Source organism: Accipiter gentilis, chromosome 33 (assembly GCF_929443795.1).
Source record: "Accipiter gentilis chromosome 33, bAccGen1.1, whole genome shotgun sequence".
NCBI lineage: Eukaryota > Metazoa > Chordata > Aves > Accipitriformes > Accipitridae > Astur > Astur gentilis.
The window spans coordinates 4,617,622-4,632,260 of NC_064912.1; the positions used below are offsets into that span (position 1 = coordinate 4,617,622).

Genomic DNA, 14,639 nt, shown 5'->3' on the forward strand with positions numbered 1-14,639 from the left:
GCATTGGCAGCATTTACTTAGTCTGCTGTTGGTTACAATTATTTTGTCTAAGAAATCATCTTTTTTTCCCTCCAGTTCATCTCCCACATACCACAGTTCTATTTTCTTTAGATCGATTTTGTATTTTTCATAGATCTAGTTTCTTTATTATCTTTTTTTAGAAGCAGTGAAACAGTTTTTTTCTTCTACCGCAGTAAACATCACTTAATCTATTTACCCCATATAATTGCAGTATTGAACAACAAATTGGCTCTAACGACAAGACACTAGGCACTGAACCTAACGATGTTTCATTGTGCATACATGCCCATTTGGTTTCACGTGTTACACATGGGTTGGTGTTCTCAGTCTGAAATACAGTTTAGGTGGTGTTGGACAATTCATAGCTCAAGTTCTGTCACGAGTAACACTTCCTTTAACCAACAGGCAATCTGCTATAAGCTGCTTAACCCTGTGTTTCAAAAGTTACGCAGAGGAGAAAGCCGATCTTGTTCCAAAAGTTACACAGAGAAGAAAGACTATCTTCTTGTCTCCTGCTGCTGATCAGATGGTTGGAAGCAAATCACAGACTTTCTGCTGCCAGTGCTCCTCCCAAATATTTCTCAGTACAGAATTTAATCCTGTAGCGTTTGCAGTTACTTTATTGGCCCAGATACCATTGAAGAGTGTTCATAAGGAGAAGGCTATACGGTCTGGGTAGCTGAAAGTAAGGGTGCTAATTGTCTTGTTTTGCAAAAATGGATGGGAGAAGGGCCAATAAAAGTTTTGAGTATATGTCCACAATGAGTGTGAAGACCTAAAGAGGCTGACAGCAAACAAAACAGATGGCCTTGATGGAAGCTGGAGGAACCTTCATCACTGCAGCCTCCGAAGATCAAGCTGGTACATGAAAGAAGAGGCAGGAAGACAAAAATATTTCAGTAAAGCTGGGGAAACTTCTGCTCCTTGAATAATTTCCTTTAGTAACCCTTTCTTCAAGTATTTTTTTTTTTTTTAGTCCAGCAACTTAAAGTAGTTTATTGGGTTGAGTAAGTTTTGCACAGCCACACTGAGGCTTGCCTTTGTGGTGTGCTCCTTACTGGCAGCTCCCTTTGATCTTCAGGATGTGTCTGCTCCACCTTGCACTCCACGAGCTCTGAGTTTTGCAGTGTGAGTCTTCTACTCCAAGACATTCCATCTATTCCAGAATTCAGCAGCCAAGAAAACAAGAACAGCTTTTCCTTTGCTGACCAGCTGCTTTCTAGCAAAAGGTGCAAAACCTGTTGTTTTTCATAAAAATCTAGGTGTCTCTTGATTAGAATGATCACACACCAGTTTTATTTCCAATACAATCTTAAAAAAAAAAAAAAAAGAATCTGGAAATAAACTCTGAAAACATTTTAATTGAAAGGGAAAAATGTTTGAAATTTTAAGAAAACCTGAAACAGTTTTTTATTCAGAAAAGAAATCTGTTAAAATATTTAAGAAATAATCCCTGACTGGGAATTTGTTCAAAACATTGTGTTTCAACAGAGCCTTTCATTACCTGTTATTTATTTTATTTTATTGCTATTGATAATTTCTTTCAAGTTGGAAAATGTCTCCTTCTGAAGCCAACTTGTTTAAGCGCATGACTAGACAATTATATTTAAATTTGTGTATTTTCTTTGTAAACATTTCCTACAGAAATTACTGTTAATTGTGGCTTCATGCAACTATGACTTTAGGGTAGTATAGCCAACATTATTTTTTTTCAAGTGCTTTACATGTACTGTATATTACAAAGACAAATAGCAAGATACCTTTCTGAAGGTGGTTACTGTCTAAGTGATATACAGGCAGGTACATTTCGATACATCATGTTTAGGAAAGAAAATATTTTAATGCCTGGAGCTCTGGAAAAGAAAACGGAATATCTGGGTGCTGTTCTCTGCTGTGCCACTGACCCATGTACAAATATGATGCTATCTCTGTTGGCTTCTATTTCTCAGCCCATAGTTTATCTGTTGTACCTTCTAATGAACAATTATTTGTTCTTATAGCCACTGACCAAACCCAAACTTTAACCTCAGCTGGGAGCCTATGTATAATAATGATGGCAACCTTTTGAGGATGGAGTTCTTTGGAGGAAGATAAGACTTGCAGTTCAAAGTTCTTTCATGTGAAGGGAACAAAGGGAAAACAGATACGAAAAATGACCCAAGAGAAACTTTTTGACAGTATTTATACAAAAGGAGAATATGTTGGCGTTGAGACTCCAAAAGACAAGCTCTGAGCTAGTCATTTAATATATACCTGTTTCTGTAATCAAGGGCAGATGAAACTAACAAACACGTGGACGTGATTTAGTTTTAATCCTGTGAGCGGTCCTTAATACTCCAGTGAGTATTCCCTACTCAACAGGAATGCTCAAATGCTTAAAGATAACTTTTTATTAATTCCAGCTTGTGAGATTTCTGTGTTCTTTAATGAAGGATTTTGGTATAGCTCACGTTATTTGCATGAGCTTTACCTGTTTATTATTTTACCACCTTAAAATAGCTTTTAATTCTTCATTCTTGAGACTGCCAGCTGGCTAGAGAAATACTGCCAGTGTTGTACAGATATGTGAGTGAATATTGAAAGACTACAGGTCAGATTTTGAAAGAAATCGAGATACCCAAAAATCTTTGCAAATCTGATCCTTGGTGCCACGCTGAAAATCACATATACGGAGGAGAGAATGGAATTACAGGCTGCCTCATCTGGGAGGCCCTTTGTTTCTTGCTCTGTTTCGTAAACCGAGGGCTGCATGGTCCTGTGCAAGGGTCTTTGAGCGTATGGGCAAGAGAATCTACTGTGACTCTGAATCACTCGGTGGTTAAGCTCTACGTGAGCTGGGATTTACCCTGAAGAATTTAATGGCAAAAATTTCACCAGGAAGAAAGTCTGCCTCAGATTGCCTGAGCACGTATCATCAAAGGGTAGAAATTTTGTACATGGAAGATTGTCTTTCAGGTTTTTTTATCAGTTCAGTCTTAATGAAAGTGCTGACGAAGTAGGAGGTATTTGGCCGTATGACGAACCTATCAAAGTAGTCGGTAATATTTAATCAGAGTATTGAAAATTATTTTCTCATTAGGGGGCTTAAACATACACCTTAAGGAAGAGCTGAAGAACTTTTGCCAGCATTGTGTTTAATTTATACTTACTAAGCTTCTACTACTATCACGTTCTCATAAACAGACTAGTAAACATGGGTTTAGATGTCGTCTACTGCAAAGAAGAACCAAAGTTACCCGCAGTAAAAGCATTCTGTAGTTGCTTAAAGAACTTTAGCGTAATGTTTTGACCTCCAATTTACATGTGTTGGGTACATAAGCCTCCCCTAGCCTTCTTTGTGTTGATTTTAGAGCGAATGGGAGGGCTGAAATAAGAAATGAAGGAAACCCACCAGGTGGATTTAAAGATCCGTCCTGGGATCTTTCTGTTAACTTAATAGGGATCGGCCTACGGAGTGGGACATACATTTTGAGAGAATCACTTGTAGTAAGTTGATAAATTTCAATCCTGAAAATGAATGTCTGACTAACATTATACCTGACAGATTTAAACAAGGTAGAGCTAAAGGTTTCCAGCCATTAGCGTAACACTGCTTCATGTTTGATGAGGAATAATAAATTGTGAACTTACTGCGTGAAACGACCCAGCTCCATAAACTGGTGTGACTTGGTCAAGGTACAGTCACGAGTTGTTCCACTGAGTTATGCATTTAGGGGATCCGGGATCACACCTCGGGCCTTAAAATAGCAAAAGAAATAGGCCAAGCCCCAAGGCCATGCGTAGAGGCACTGGGATACAGATACGGTGCTTTTGAGATGCTTCTGTACGTGATACACGTGCGAACTACAGTTGAACTTAAGAATGCTGTGGCTGTATTAGTTTTCTGCACAGATGAAAGAACTTAGAGGGAGATTATTCATGTAAAGTTTTTTTAAGGACTCATAACGCTTACGATTTCAAGCCTGCTTCCTCGTTATCACCTGTGTTATTACTGGTTTTCATTTTCGATCTGTACGCTTAAACCAGCTCCCTACTCCTAAACCGCAGGGGTAGCACATCTACCTTATCCTCAGACTACCCATGCGCGATTGATACAAGTTTCCACCTTGAATTAAATCTCAGAGGCGTTAATTTGTTGCAGCTGAAGGCTGAGCGGCACGAAACCGTTGTTGGATCGTCACCGAATTAATACCTAACGTGTTGCAAAGGACAAGGCGGCGTTCTGGCAGGTCTCGCTGCTTATTTTTTCCCCAACTTTCTCGTAAATAGCTGCCGCCAGCCTGGTTTAGCAGTGATTCACGCGTTCAGGGATGCCGCGCCGCTCTTCTCGTTAGCCGAGCTTTAGAATTCTTGCACGACGCGGTTTCCTTTGGGCAAGAGGAAGGGGAGGAAGCAGGCGGAGATGCCCGAGTATCGCCAAGGGCATCGTTCCCATCGCCAATTTCCCCAGCGCCACTTTGCCGGTGTGTATTTACTTCTCCGCCTCCCGCACCCGGGAGCCGCCGGCCCCCGCCCGCTCCCGCCGGGGAGGCGCACGGCTCTCCGGGACGACCCCCGGGGGCCGCCGCCTGCGCCGAGGGCGAAAAGTTGCGAGCGCGGCGCCGCCGGCTCGGGGAGGTTCCGCCTCGGCGGAGCGCCCGGCGCCCCCGCCTGCCTCCGGTGCGCGGCGGCAGGTGCTGCGGGGCGGGGCGGCGCGGGGGGGTGGCGGCCGCGCCTCCGGGGCCCCGCGGGGTGCCCGGGCGCCGCCGCGCGGCCGCCAATCCCGGTGGCGGGCGTGCCTTCCGCCTGCCGGGGACACCCGCTCCCCCGCCCGGCTCCGGCGGGGGCTCCGCGCCTCCGCCGCCCCGCCGCATTTCGCCGCCCGGCCTCCGCCGCCGCTCCCGTGCGGCTGGGTGCCGCCGCCGCCGCCGCCGCCTCCCTCGGCGCAACGGCCCCCCCGCCGCTCTCCCCCCACCCCCGCCCGCCCCGCCGGGCTTGAAGGTCACCTCCGCCCGCCCGCCCGCCCGCCCGCTCCGGAGCCACTTTCCGCGCCGGCTGGAGAGCGGCAGCGCCTCCGCCCCCGGGAAGGGTCCCTGTCCGGCCGGTGCGGGGCTCCCGCCGGCCGCGGCCGAGCCCGAGCGGAGCAAGAGCGGCCAGCCGCCCGCTCGTCGTCGTCCCCCCCCCCCCGCCCCGCCCGCGCCGCGGCGGGGACGGCCCCCGGGGTCTCGCCGCTGCCCGCGGAGCCGGCGGGCGGGCCGGCCGCCCCGCTGCCGGTTCGCGGCGAGCCCGGGGGAAGCCGGGCGGCGGCGGCGGCGGCGGCGGCGGCGGGGGGGGGGCCAGGCACGGCACGGCACGGCATGCGGCGGTGAGGGCGGCGGCGGGGACCCGCGTCCCGCTGCCACTTGCCTGGCGGGGCCGCTCGCTCCGGACGGGAGAGCCGCCGCCACCCTTCAGCCTCCGCTCGCCTCTTTATGGTGAGTTTCGGCCGGGGCCTCGCCGGGGGTGCTGGGGGGGGGGGGGGACGGGGACGGAGGGACGACGACGGCGGGGCCGCTCGGCGCCGGGCATCCCGGCAGGTGCGGGGCGGCGGGGGCCGCGGCCGAAACCCGCTCCGCCCCGCCCGGCCTCCCCCCGGGAAGGAGGCGCTCCCGCCGCCGCCGGTCGCCGCGGTCGGAAAGTTTCCGGGGCGGCCCGGGCGGAGGGTTGCGCGTCCGCGGACGGACGGACGGACGGACAGGCGGGGGAGGGGGGGCGGGGGCGGCTCTCGGGGACCAGGGGCTGCGGTGAGAGCCGGGGGGCGGCGGGGCGCGGCGCTGGTCAAGGGGGCTGGAGCGGCCGGGGCCGGGCAGGGGCGGGGGGCGCCGAGCGGCAGCGCGGCGGCGGGCCCGGCTCTCCTCCCGCAAAACGGCGCGGCGGGTGCTGCGGGGAAAACGCTGGCGCGGGAGGCGGCTGGCGAAAGAGAGGGAAGAAGAAGACAGATGGCCAGTCGGGGTTCAGATGAGTTCCTGGTGGAAAGAGGGCAGATACTTAGCTGCTGGGAAACTACTTGCCCGTAAGTCATCGGTATTTACTTATTTTATGGGCTAGGCGAGTCGTCCTATAACCTTCGGCTGTACGCCTCTGTCAGGGAAAAAAGTCTCAGCGTTGCCTGTACGTGTGTTCGCTACAGGTGAAGCAACGCTACGCGCGTTTCAACCGTACAGGCAGTTCCAGCTAGAACTGCCACTCTTCAGCAGAGGCACGGTTTGGCAGCGTGAGAGTGGCACGCGTTCCGCGGTTCCAAAATTTGTACGGTGGCTGTTGGACGTTGTGCTGCCAGCTTAACGTGGTTCGCGCAGATGGTGAACGAACGTGGTCTGAAGTTTGACTCTGGAGTGATTCGCATCAGCGAAGTGTGAAAGATCTTGTCCAAATCTGCAGCTTTTGTTTATCTGCTCTCTGAATTGCAAATGTGGCGTAGTCTTAAGTAGCTTAGCGATGACTGTTTTTTCCCTTTAAATAAAATTCAGCTTATTCGAGAGGAATTGGATCATAAAATGCAACAGACGCTGAAGATGGTGTCCCAGTAATGTCAAGTCCCTTGCTTCGCTTCTCACTCTAGACTGGGTGATACCTAAGAGAGGAAAGATACTGTATGTTTCATTTGTCATTTAGAAGTGTGAAAACGATTGTATGTATGGGCTATAAAAGTAGAAACAAGATTTTGTCACTCTGTGGTAGAGATTGATGATTACGGATGTAATACAGTCTAAAATGGAGTTGGTCCTCATCAGCAAATAATTATTTTTTAGTGACCAAATAGTCACAGCTGCTTGAGAAAATATGTATTGGGAAGAGTGGCAGGGTGCGTGTGTGCGTGTGTGTGAATTTTCAATGTGTATCTCAATAGATCGTTTAGCTTTTAGGAATTAAAACCGTGGTATCACATGCTCTGGTTATCAGGATAGCAGTACCGATTTAGAACAACTCAATCTGCGGTATTTTTAATTTATTTTCTTTTACTTCAATGATTTTGAGTTACTGAGTTTTTGGGAAACTATTTTTATGTAGCATTTCTGATTATAGTCCAGATCTACTATCTATCTTCTGTAGGCTTTAAAGGCTTGGCTACCCAAGTTTCATTTACAATTTATTCTTCTGGTAAATACATTAGACAAAGGATTTGACAGTTCCTAAAATGAAGGCTGTGTTTATAGTGTCAAGACTATATTTCTTTTTTCTATTAGTATTTAACTGAGTATCAGTAATATAGCTGACAAACGTAATGAATAAAATTCACAGTACATTGATGATTTTTATAGTTTTTGTAATTGAAGTACTTGGTGTCCTTGATGTGATGAGGATGCTCTTCTGGTTTTAACGAAAGGGTATCCTTAAATGACAGAAATACTGACAGGAGTCAAGTGTCGAGGAAGAGAGCGGGACTGTTAATTCTTGGATGCATAATGTGATACATTTTCAGTATAGAATATGAGTACGCATGTAGGATTAGAAGGTCCAATTCACAGCATTGTGAATTATTTTAGTGATGCCCACGCACTTTAGACATATGTAATCCCTTACTAACATGCACTGCTGACTTGCTTAAAGGAGGGAGAATGTTATGTCCTTAGGCCGTGGCTGCCAGCGCTGGTGGTTTTTGAAGTTTCTCCTTACTTCCCAAGCTGCAGTCCTACACAAAGCACCTTTGAAGTTAAACATGGGGTAGCGAGGCCAAAGGGGACTCAGTCACTCACATCGTCTTTCTGCCCAGGGCAGGATCAGCTCGTACCTGTGTCATCTCTGATGGATGTTTGTGTACTTTTTCTGTTCCCCTTCTCCTCTTACTTCTCTTCCTGCTTTTGCTGTTTTTTTTTCCTTCATCTCATTTTTTTCTTCTTAGTATATGCTCTTAATTCTTTTCTAAAGAATCTTATCTCATTCTTTCCAAACTGTCTCTCCCTCTGGTATGCCCAGTCAGTCTCTCTTCCAGTATTTTTGATTGCTTTCTGGGGCACCTGCTGCTTCTCCACCAGCCCTACGTATACGCTGGCTTTACCAGGTTTTTGCCTAGGTTTTTAGGAGGAATTTAATGGAAATAGTATCCTCGGTCTCACTTTGCGCAGACAGGTAAGCTTCGTTTAAGACCAGAAGAACTGTTCAGTACTCGCTTATAGTGGGGGAAGTAGAGCTAGCTGGAAATACAGGACAGAAGAGACCAATGGGTAAGTTAAATAATTCACCGTCGCTAATTTGTCATGCTGTAGCTTTGCAATAGCATTATCTGATTTTTAAATCTAGTCATAAGCATTATATACTGTAAAGATAGAACTCATAGTGCTGGCCACTAGAAGAAATATTATTTACAGTTATAGAAGGCACGGCTGCGTTAGGCATACGGTTGTCTGAAAGGTGTATTAGTCTGGAAAAGATGAATCTTCCCTAATTAAGATTGATCTATAATACTACAGCTTGAGAGAAATAAAGTAGCTGAAAAATGGTTTCCTTTTAAATGTGTTTATTTTGTGCATCTGCCGGAACTCACTCTACTGATTTCTTGGATCTTGACTTCTTCCCGTATCATGTGGGAGACGGGATGCTGTTGCCTCATGCACCTTCGTAACAGTAGCATGCAAGTAAAACTGAAGAGTTGGGAACCAAGTGAACGGACAGTGCTTAAGAGTAGCAAACAGACTATTATGTGGCCTGACTGTTTATGGTCTTGATTGTGAAATCTTTTACATCTGTGGCAGAACTTCTGGTGACTTGATTATGCAGAATTTGGGCTGTAATATTTCCTGAGAGCAGAAGGCTCCTATCTCTGAGGATCTTTTCCCAAGTCATTAATGAGGAGTATTAGTTTTTATTGTTGCTCTTTGTTTTTAATTCTTTGCTTAGTTCTGCTTTTTTTATGAGTAGTTTAATTCTTTTAATTAAATAATTGAATTTTTCAGTGCCTGTCCCGTAATTATTTTGCGGCGCAAATCCTCTTTCTTGAAAACACAATGCCATTACTGAAACTTTGTTGTGTATTCTTGAATATATTATTAGTAGATACTGGTTTTTGTCACCTGTTCTGAATGTATGCTTTTATGATTAAACAGGAAACCGTTTATGAAGTTCTCTATCAGTATTTGTTACACTTTCCCTTCATAACTGCATTATGTTGCTAAAATTTAATGTGCCAGAAATTGCAACTTACTGCAAATGAGCTAAAATTATCCGTCCCCTCTAAGCTGATGCACTGAAAAATGACTGTAAACTGAAAGGAAATCTTACCTGACATGGGGAAACACTTTTGGGATGCTGGGATTTACAGTGGTATATAACAGCAGCATGGAAGCACGTGTAACATTCTGAAGAGCACAAAGAAGCGGTCGTATTTGACTCACAGTATGGATTACAGTTAGGTATCAAGCAACATCAAATGCCAAAAATATGCTCCTCATACTTTGAAATACTATATTTTTGCCAAGTAGGTGTAGTTTAATGTCTCTACTCTTCTGCTCCAGATTTTGTACTTTGCAGAAAACATGTCCAGAAGTAAGAATGTTTACAAGTGCAGTTTTTAATGAATATTCAGAAATTCCAGATAGTTTCTGAGGTGTGTTATGAAGTATCAACTATTTGGATCTTTTCAAGGGGAAAGAAACTGTTAAGTATTTTGCAAGTATGTATCTTTCAGAAATTTAAAAGTTGTTTGAAGTGTCTCTAATGTAAGACAAACGTAGACAAATCTAAAGCTCTATGACAGTTTTCTCAAAGCCAGTTAAAAAACCCAGAACATCTTGCAACTTTGGATGCAGTTCTAAAATCCCGTGTTTCCAAACAGCAAGATGTTACTGCAGCTAACACCCTGAAAGGAACAAGGTAAATATACTATTCTAGACTGACAGATGCCATAGTACCTACCTGTGCAATTCGGTGCCCTAAAATTAAGATAATTGCCTGGAGTGGGAAACACTATGCCACAAATTGGGAGTGTCTGTCAGCGGGAGACTGACTGCAGTCAGTCAGGGAGATTTTGTAAAAATGACCAAGCAAACTCATATCCATTAAAATAATTGCCTCTCTGCTTCAGATAAAAAGGCGTAAGGGAATATTGTTACAGCAGGTTGAGCTGAAAGTCTTGGATTGTGTTAAAGGGCAAACATGCAAAACTAAATCACTTTTAAGATAAACGGCATAATGATGACTGTAGGGCCAGATGCAGCTGCTTGTGACCAGCATTACAAACACTGTAAAAAATATACAGATTTTCTCACTTTGCAACACACTTGGTTTCAGCCCTCCAGTGTACAACCCCTGACCAAGAAGGTTTAGGGTACAAAAACAAGACATTATGATTCAAAAAAAAAGGAATTGCAAGGAAACAGTCTAGAATATGTTTCAAGCAATTGATATTTTTTAAGCTTCTGATCGTTAAACAAGTGCTAGCGAGAGCTGGAGTTAGTGAATCTCAGCTTTCTGCTATGTTTTGTTGTTCATTGCTCTTGAGTCTGTCATGGTGCTAGTTCTGATTTAACACTTTTCCTTTACTTTTGGGTATTTATTAATCACCTTTCCATCGGATGTTTTAGAATCTGATACAGTGTCAATACATGCTGACATACTTTTCTTGGTGAGGACACACATTAGATCTTGCTCTTCTGACTGCTGGTTCCAAAGGTTTTCTAGGGATTTTATTGTCTCTGAGTTCAGGCTCTGTATTAGACGTGAGCAAATATTGTATGATCAGAACAATAACAAGCCAGCCTGAGAATGCATATTTTTTCCTGAGAAAGTTAGGAAACTCAAACATGGTGTAGAAAATTTTAACTCTAAATGCATACTGTTTTGAAGGTGTGAGTATGTGAAAATGTGGTAGGAGAAGTTTGGACTGAGGAAGTGCTACTATTTCAGATCGAAGTATTCTAATAGTTAAAGCAGTTGTAAAGAAGGTGGGAGAACACCTGTATAGAGGTAGAACAAAACGCAGTCATATTGGACAGTTGTACTTGTGTTAAAAATTACACAACAGAGCCCTGGATTTCAAAATAAAATGTTGGGCAATTGTCTTGTTGTCTTGAAAAAAACATAACTTTTGTGCGTCTGTCCATTGTATAAAGATGGTTGTCTTTCACAAAAGTAGTTTGGCTGATGAATAGGCATTATTCTTCCTCTGGATAGCCAGTTCCTGAGTTTCTGCTTTTATGTTTTAACGTTGTTGTTTTGTTAGATAGGTCTTAGATGTCTGATTTATTTTTTCACCATATGTTGTAGAGGATTGACATTTTGTCGTTTGGGGAGAGAGAAATTAGACAATGTTGAATGGCACCAATCCAGGAAAAAGGCTTGATAGTCTTTGTCAGAGCCAATATTGATATCTTTGCCCTGGCAAAAAAATCGACATTTTTCACAATTAGCAATTTTTCCTAAATTAATGATTATGCAATATTATGCAGATATTTTGTTGAACAAATGAATTTGATAGTAAATGAAGATCCTGTAAAGAGTCCCTATATGAAAATGTAGAATATAGTATTAAACACTGGTTTCAGAATAATCTTCCATCTTCGATTTTGTGAAATCTGTAAGACTTTGCCTTGGGATGCAGCATAGTCTACGCAGTCCTTGACTGCAGAGCTTAGAGTCTTGCTTTTTTGGTGGGAAAAGACATTGAAGCATCAGTTTCAAGTCATGCTACTGTGTGGTTGTCTTTGACCAGTGTCACAGGAAATAATTTGATGAAATATTGTCTTCTGTTACAATGAAACTCTATAGTGAAGCTCTAGGATTTGAAGAAAAAAACCCAAACAAACCAAACCAACCTCCACTACAGACAATCCACTGTGTATGTGAGTAGTTACTTAAATGTCCTTTCCTCCAACATTGAAGATGAGCTACCTAAAATGTCATCTACCACATGGTGATAATCCATTTTAAGTCTGCAACAATATAAATGCTAAGGAAGTCCCAGAGTGCAGTTTGAATTGAGCCACATAGAGTGACCCAGCAGGAAGATTAATGGATCTAGATATCCTCCTGATCTTTCCATGATATTAGACCCCCTTTTCCCGCTCCTTAATTCAGGACACTCTCCAAATGGCTCCTTCACTTCATGATGACCTCTTCTCTGTTGCCATCGTGATAATGTGTTAGTCTGCAGCTGCCTCTGCAGGAGACCGATTGGGTTTCCCCTGGTCATTACAAGTATTGAACTCTTGCCAAATACCAAAATTGTCCATACTGCATGTTTTGCACACTTTCTTCACTGTGAATGTCCTCAACATAGAAACAGATTATTTCATCATTATTCTTTTCCAATCCCTGATACCTACCCAGGAGTTTTTGATTTACATTTTTTGTTTCATTGTTTCTGTTTTACAATGCTGCTTTCGCTTTGATTCAGTTCAAATCTCTGGCTGTAACTGATTATTAAGGATCTTATGCCACTGTGGGAAAAATCAACCATAAAGCCCGGTTGTCAGATGGAGCAGGCTAGGGGCTTACCTTGCAGTCTAATGCACAGAGCACTCTGTGGTACAATAGACAAACAGATCCTTTTGCTTTGTATAAGCTTTATTCTAAAATCATATGTTCTTTGATACTGAAGCCATCCTTTACTCCTCCCACTGAAAAATGCTTTCAAATCGGTCGGCATTGGTGTTGATATGATCTGTCATCCTCAGTCAGTAAACTGCATCCTGGGCTGCACCAGAAGCAGCACGACCAGCAGGTCGAGGGAGGCGATTCTCCCCCTCTACTCCGCTCTGGTGAGACCCCACCTGCAGTACTGCATTCAGCTCTGGGGCCCCCAGCACAAGAAGGACACGGACCTGTTGGAGCGGGTCCAGAGGAGGGCCACGAAGATGATCAGAGGGCTGGAGCACCTCTCCTGTGAAGACAGGCTGAGAGAGTTGGGGTTGTTCAGCCTGGAGAAGAGAATGCTCCAGGGACACCTTACAGCAGCCTGCCAGTGCTTAAAGGGGGCCTACAGGAAAGCTGGAGAGGGACTTTTTACAAGGGCATGCAGTGATAGGATGAGGGGTAATGGTTTTAAACTGAAAGGGGGTAGATTTAGATTAGATGTAAGGAAGAAATTCTTTACTGTGAGGGTGGTGAGGCACTGGCACAGGTTGCCCAGAGAGGTGGTGGCTGCCCCATCCCTGGCAGTGTTCAAGGCCAGGTTGGATGGGGCTTTGAGCAACCTGGTGCAGTGGAAGGTGTCCCTGCCCATGGCAGGGGGGTGGAACTAGGTGATCTTCAAGGTCCCTTCCAACCCAAACCATTATATGATTAATCAGTACTTGTTGGGACATACTGGTTCAAGTGGGCAGAATGATGCAGTCAAATAGTTTGGCCCCTTTGATCACTTTGAGCATAGTTTTGTTTTCAACAATTGACATTTCACTGCAGCAAAGTATGTAATCAACTTTTGGTGATAACACTTCTTTCTTGTTTTCCTTTTAATGTGGTTAGCCTGAGGTTTTCCCGTTTCCATTGTCTTGGTCCTCGTGGTTGTATTCTTGCCTTCAAATCAACTCAAACTGCTGTTTCATTGTAGCCAGAGAACTGTCTGTCTTAAGATATGTGTGTTAGTTAGAACCTGAGTGGATTTTAAAAAAGGAATTGAGCATTGCTTGAAATCTCATTATGTGCAGACTTGTCTATGTAGGAACCTAAACATTTTATTATATTCTTGTTGTGGTTTAAGCCCAGCCGGCAACAAAGCACCATGTGACTGCTCGCTCCCTCCCCAAACCAATTTAATTTGTTCCCAATCAAATAAAAAACAGGATGATGAGCAGTAAAACCAAGTCTTAAAACACCTTCCCCTCCCTCCTTCCCCGCTCAACCCCGCTCCCGGTTTTCTCTACCTCCTCCCCCCCACCCAGCAGCACAGGAGGACGGGGAATGGGGGTTGGGGTCAGTTCTCCACACGTCGTCTCTGCTGCTCCTTCCTCCTCAGGGGGAGGACTCCTCACTCTTCCCCTGCTCCAGCGTGGGGTCCCTCCCACAGGAGACAGTCCTCCACAAACTTCTCCAGCGTGAGTCCTTTCCGTGGGCTGCAGTCCTTCAGGCACAGCCTGCTCCAGCGCAGGATTTCCCATGGAGTCCTGGCCATCTTGGGGGCCATCCATCCCCCTGCTCCGGCGTGGGCTCCTCTCTCCCCGGGCTGCAGGTGGGCAACTGCTCCCCCGCTCCCCTCCATGGGTTGGGGGGGACAGCCTGCCGTCTGGTCTCCCCACGGGCTGCAGGGGCATCCCCTCCTCCTTCACTGACCTTGGTGTCTGCAGAGGGGTTCCTCTCACATTCCAATCTCCTCCCCTGCTGCAGGTTCCCCTTCTTAAATCTGTCCTCCCAGCGGTGCTACCGCCGTCACTGACGGGCTCGGCCGTGGCCAGCGGCGGGTCCGACTTGGAGCCGGGGGAGCTTTGAGCAGCTTCTCACAGGAGCCGGCCCTGCAGCCCCTCCCCTGCTACCAAACCCCGCCACAAAAACCCCAAACAATTCTAAATAGGAAGGTGCTTTTTTGCCATAATGTATCCAAACGTGTATCACAAAAAACTTCTGGTACTCTGATATAAAGGGTTCTGCAGGATTGTAGAGGTCTCTTGGGGACAGCTGAAAAGGATGACGAGGTCATAATACTGTCTCTGTGTACGAGGTAAAAACCC

At 45.5% G+C, this 14,639-nt stretch overlaps 1 protein-coding gene across 13 annotated transcripts in view; it reads left to right on the top strand.

Moving 5' to 3' along the window:
- The window catches only part of RBFOX1 (RNA binding fox-1 homolog 1), a 1,352,985-nt gene that overhangs the window by 398,072 nt on the left and 940,274 nt on the right, over window positions 1-14,639 (top strand). The window contains exon 1 of one of the 13 annotated variants that reach the window (XM_049791542.1): window positions 4,468-4,484. The exons of 11 other annotated variants lie outside the window; for them this stretch is intronic. Coding sequence is in view for 1 of the 2 variants with exons in the window: in XM_049791529.1 (XP_049647486.1) it covers window positions 5,472-5,474 (3 nt within the window). In the remaining variant the exon portion in view is untranslated. Of the gene's footprint in view, window positions 1-4,467; window positions 4,485-5,419; window positions 5,475-14,639 lie in introns of those variants that run through there. One more of the 13 variants, XM_049791529.1, reaches the window with a different exon arrangement.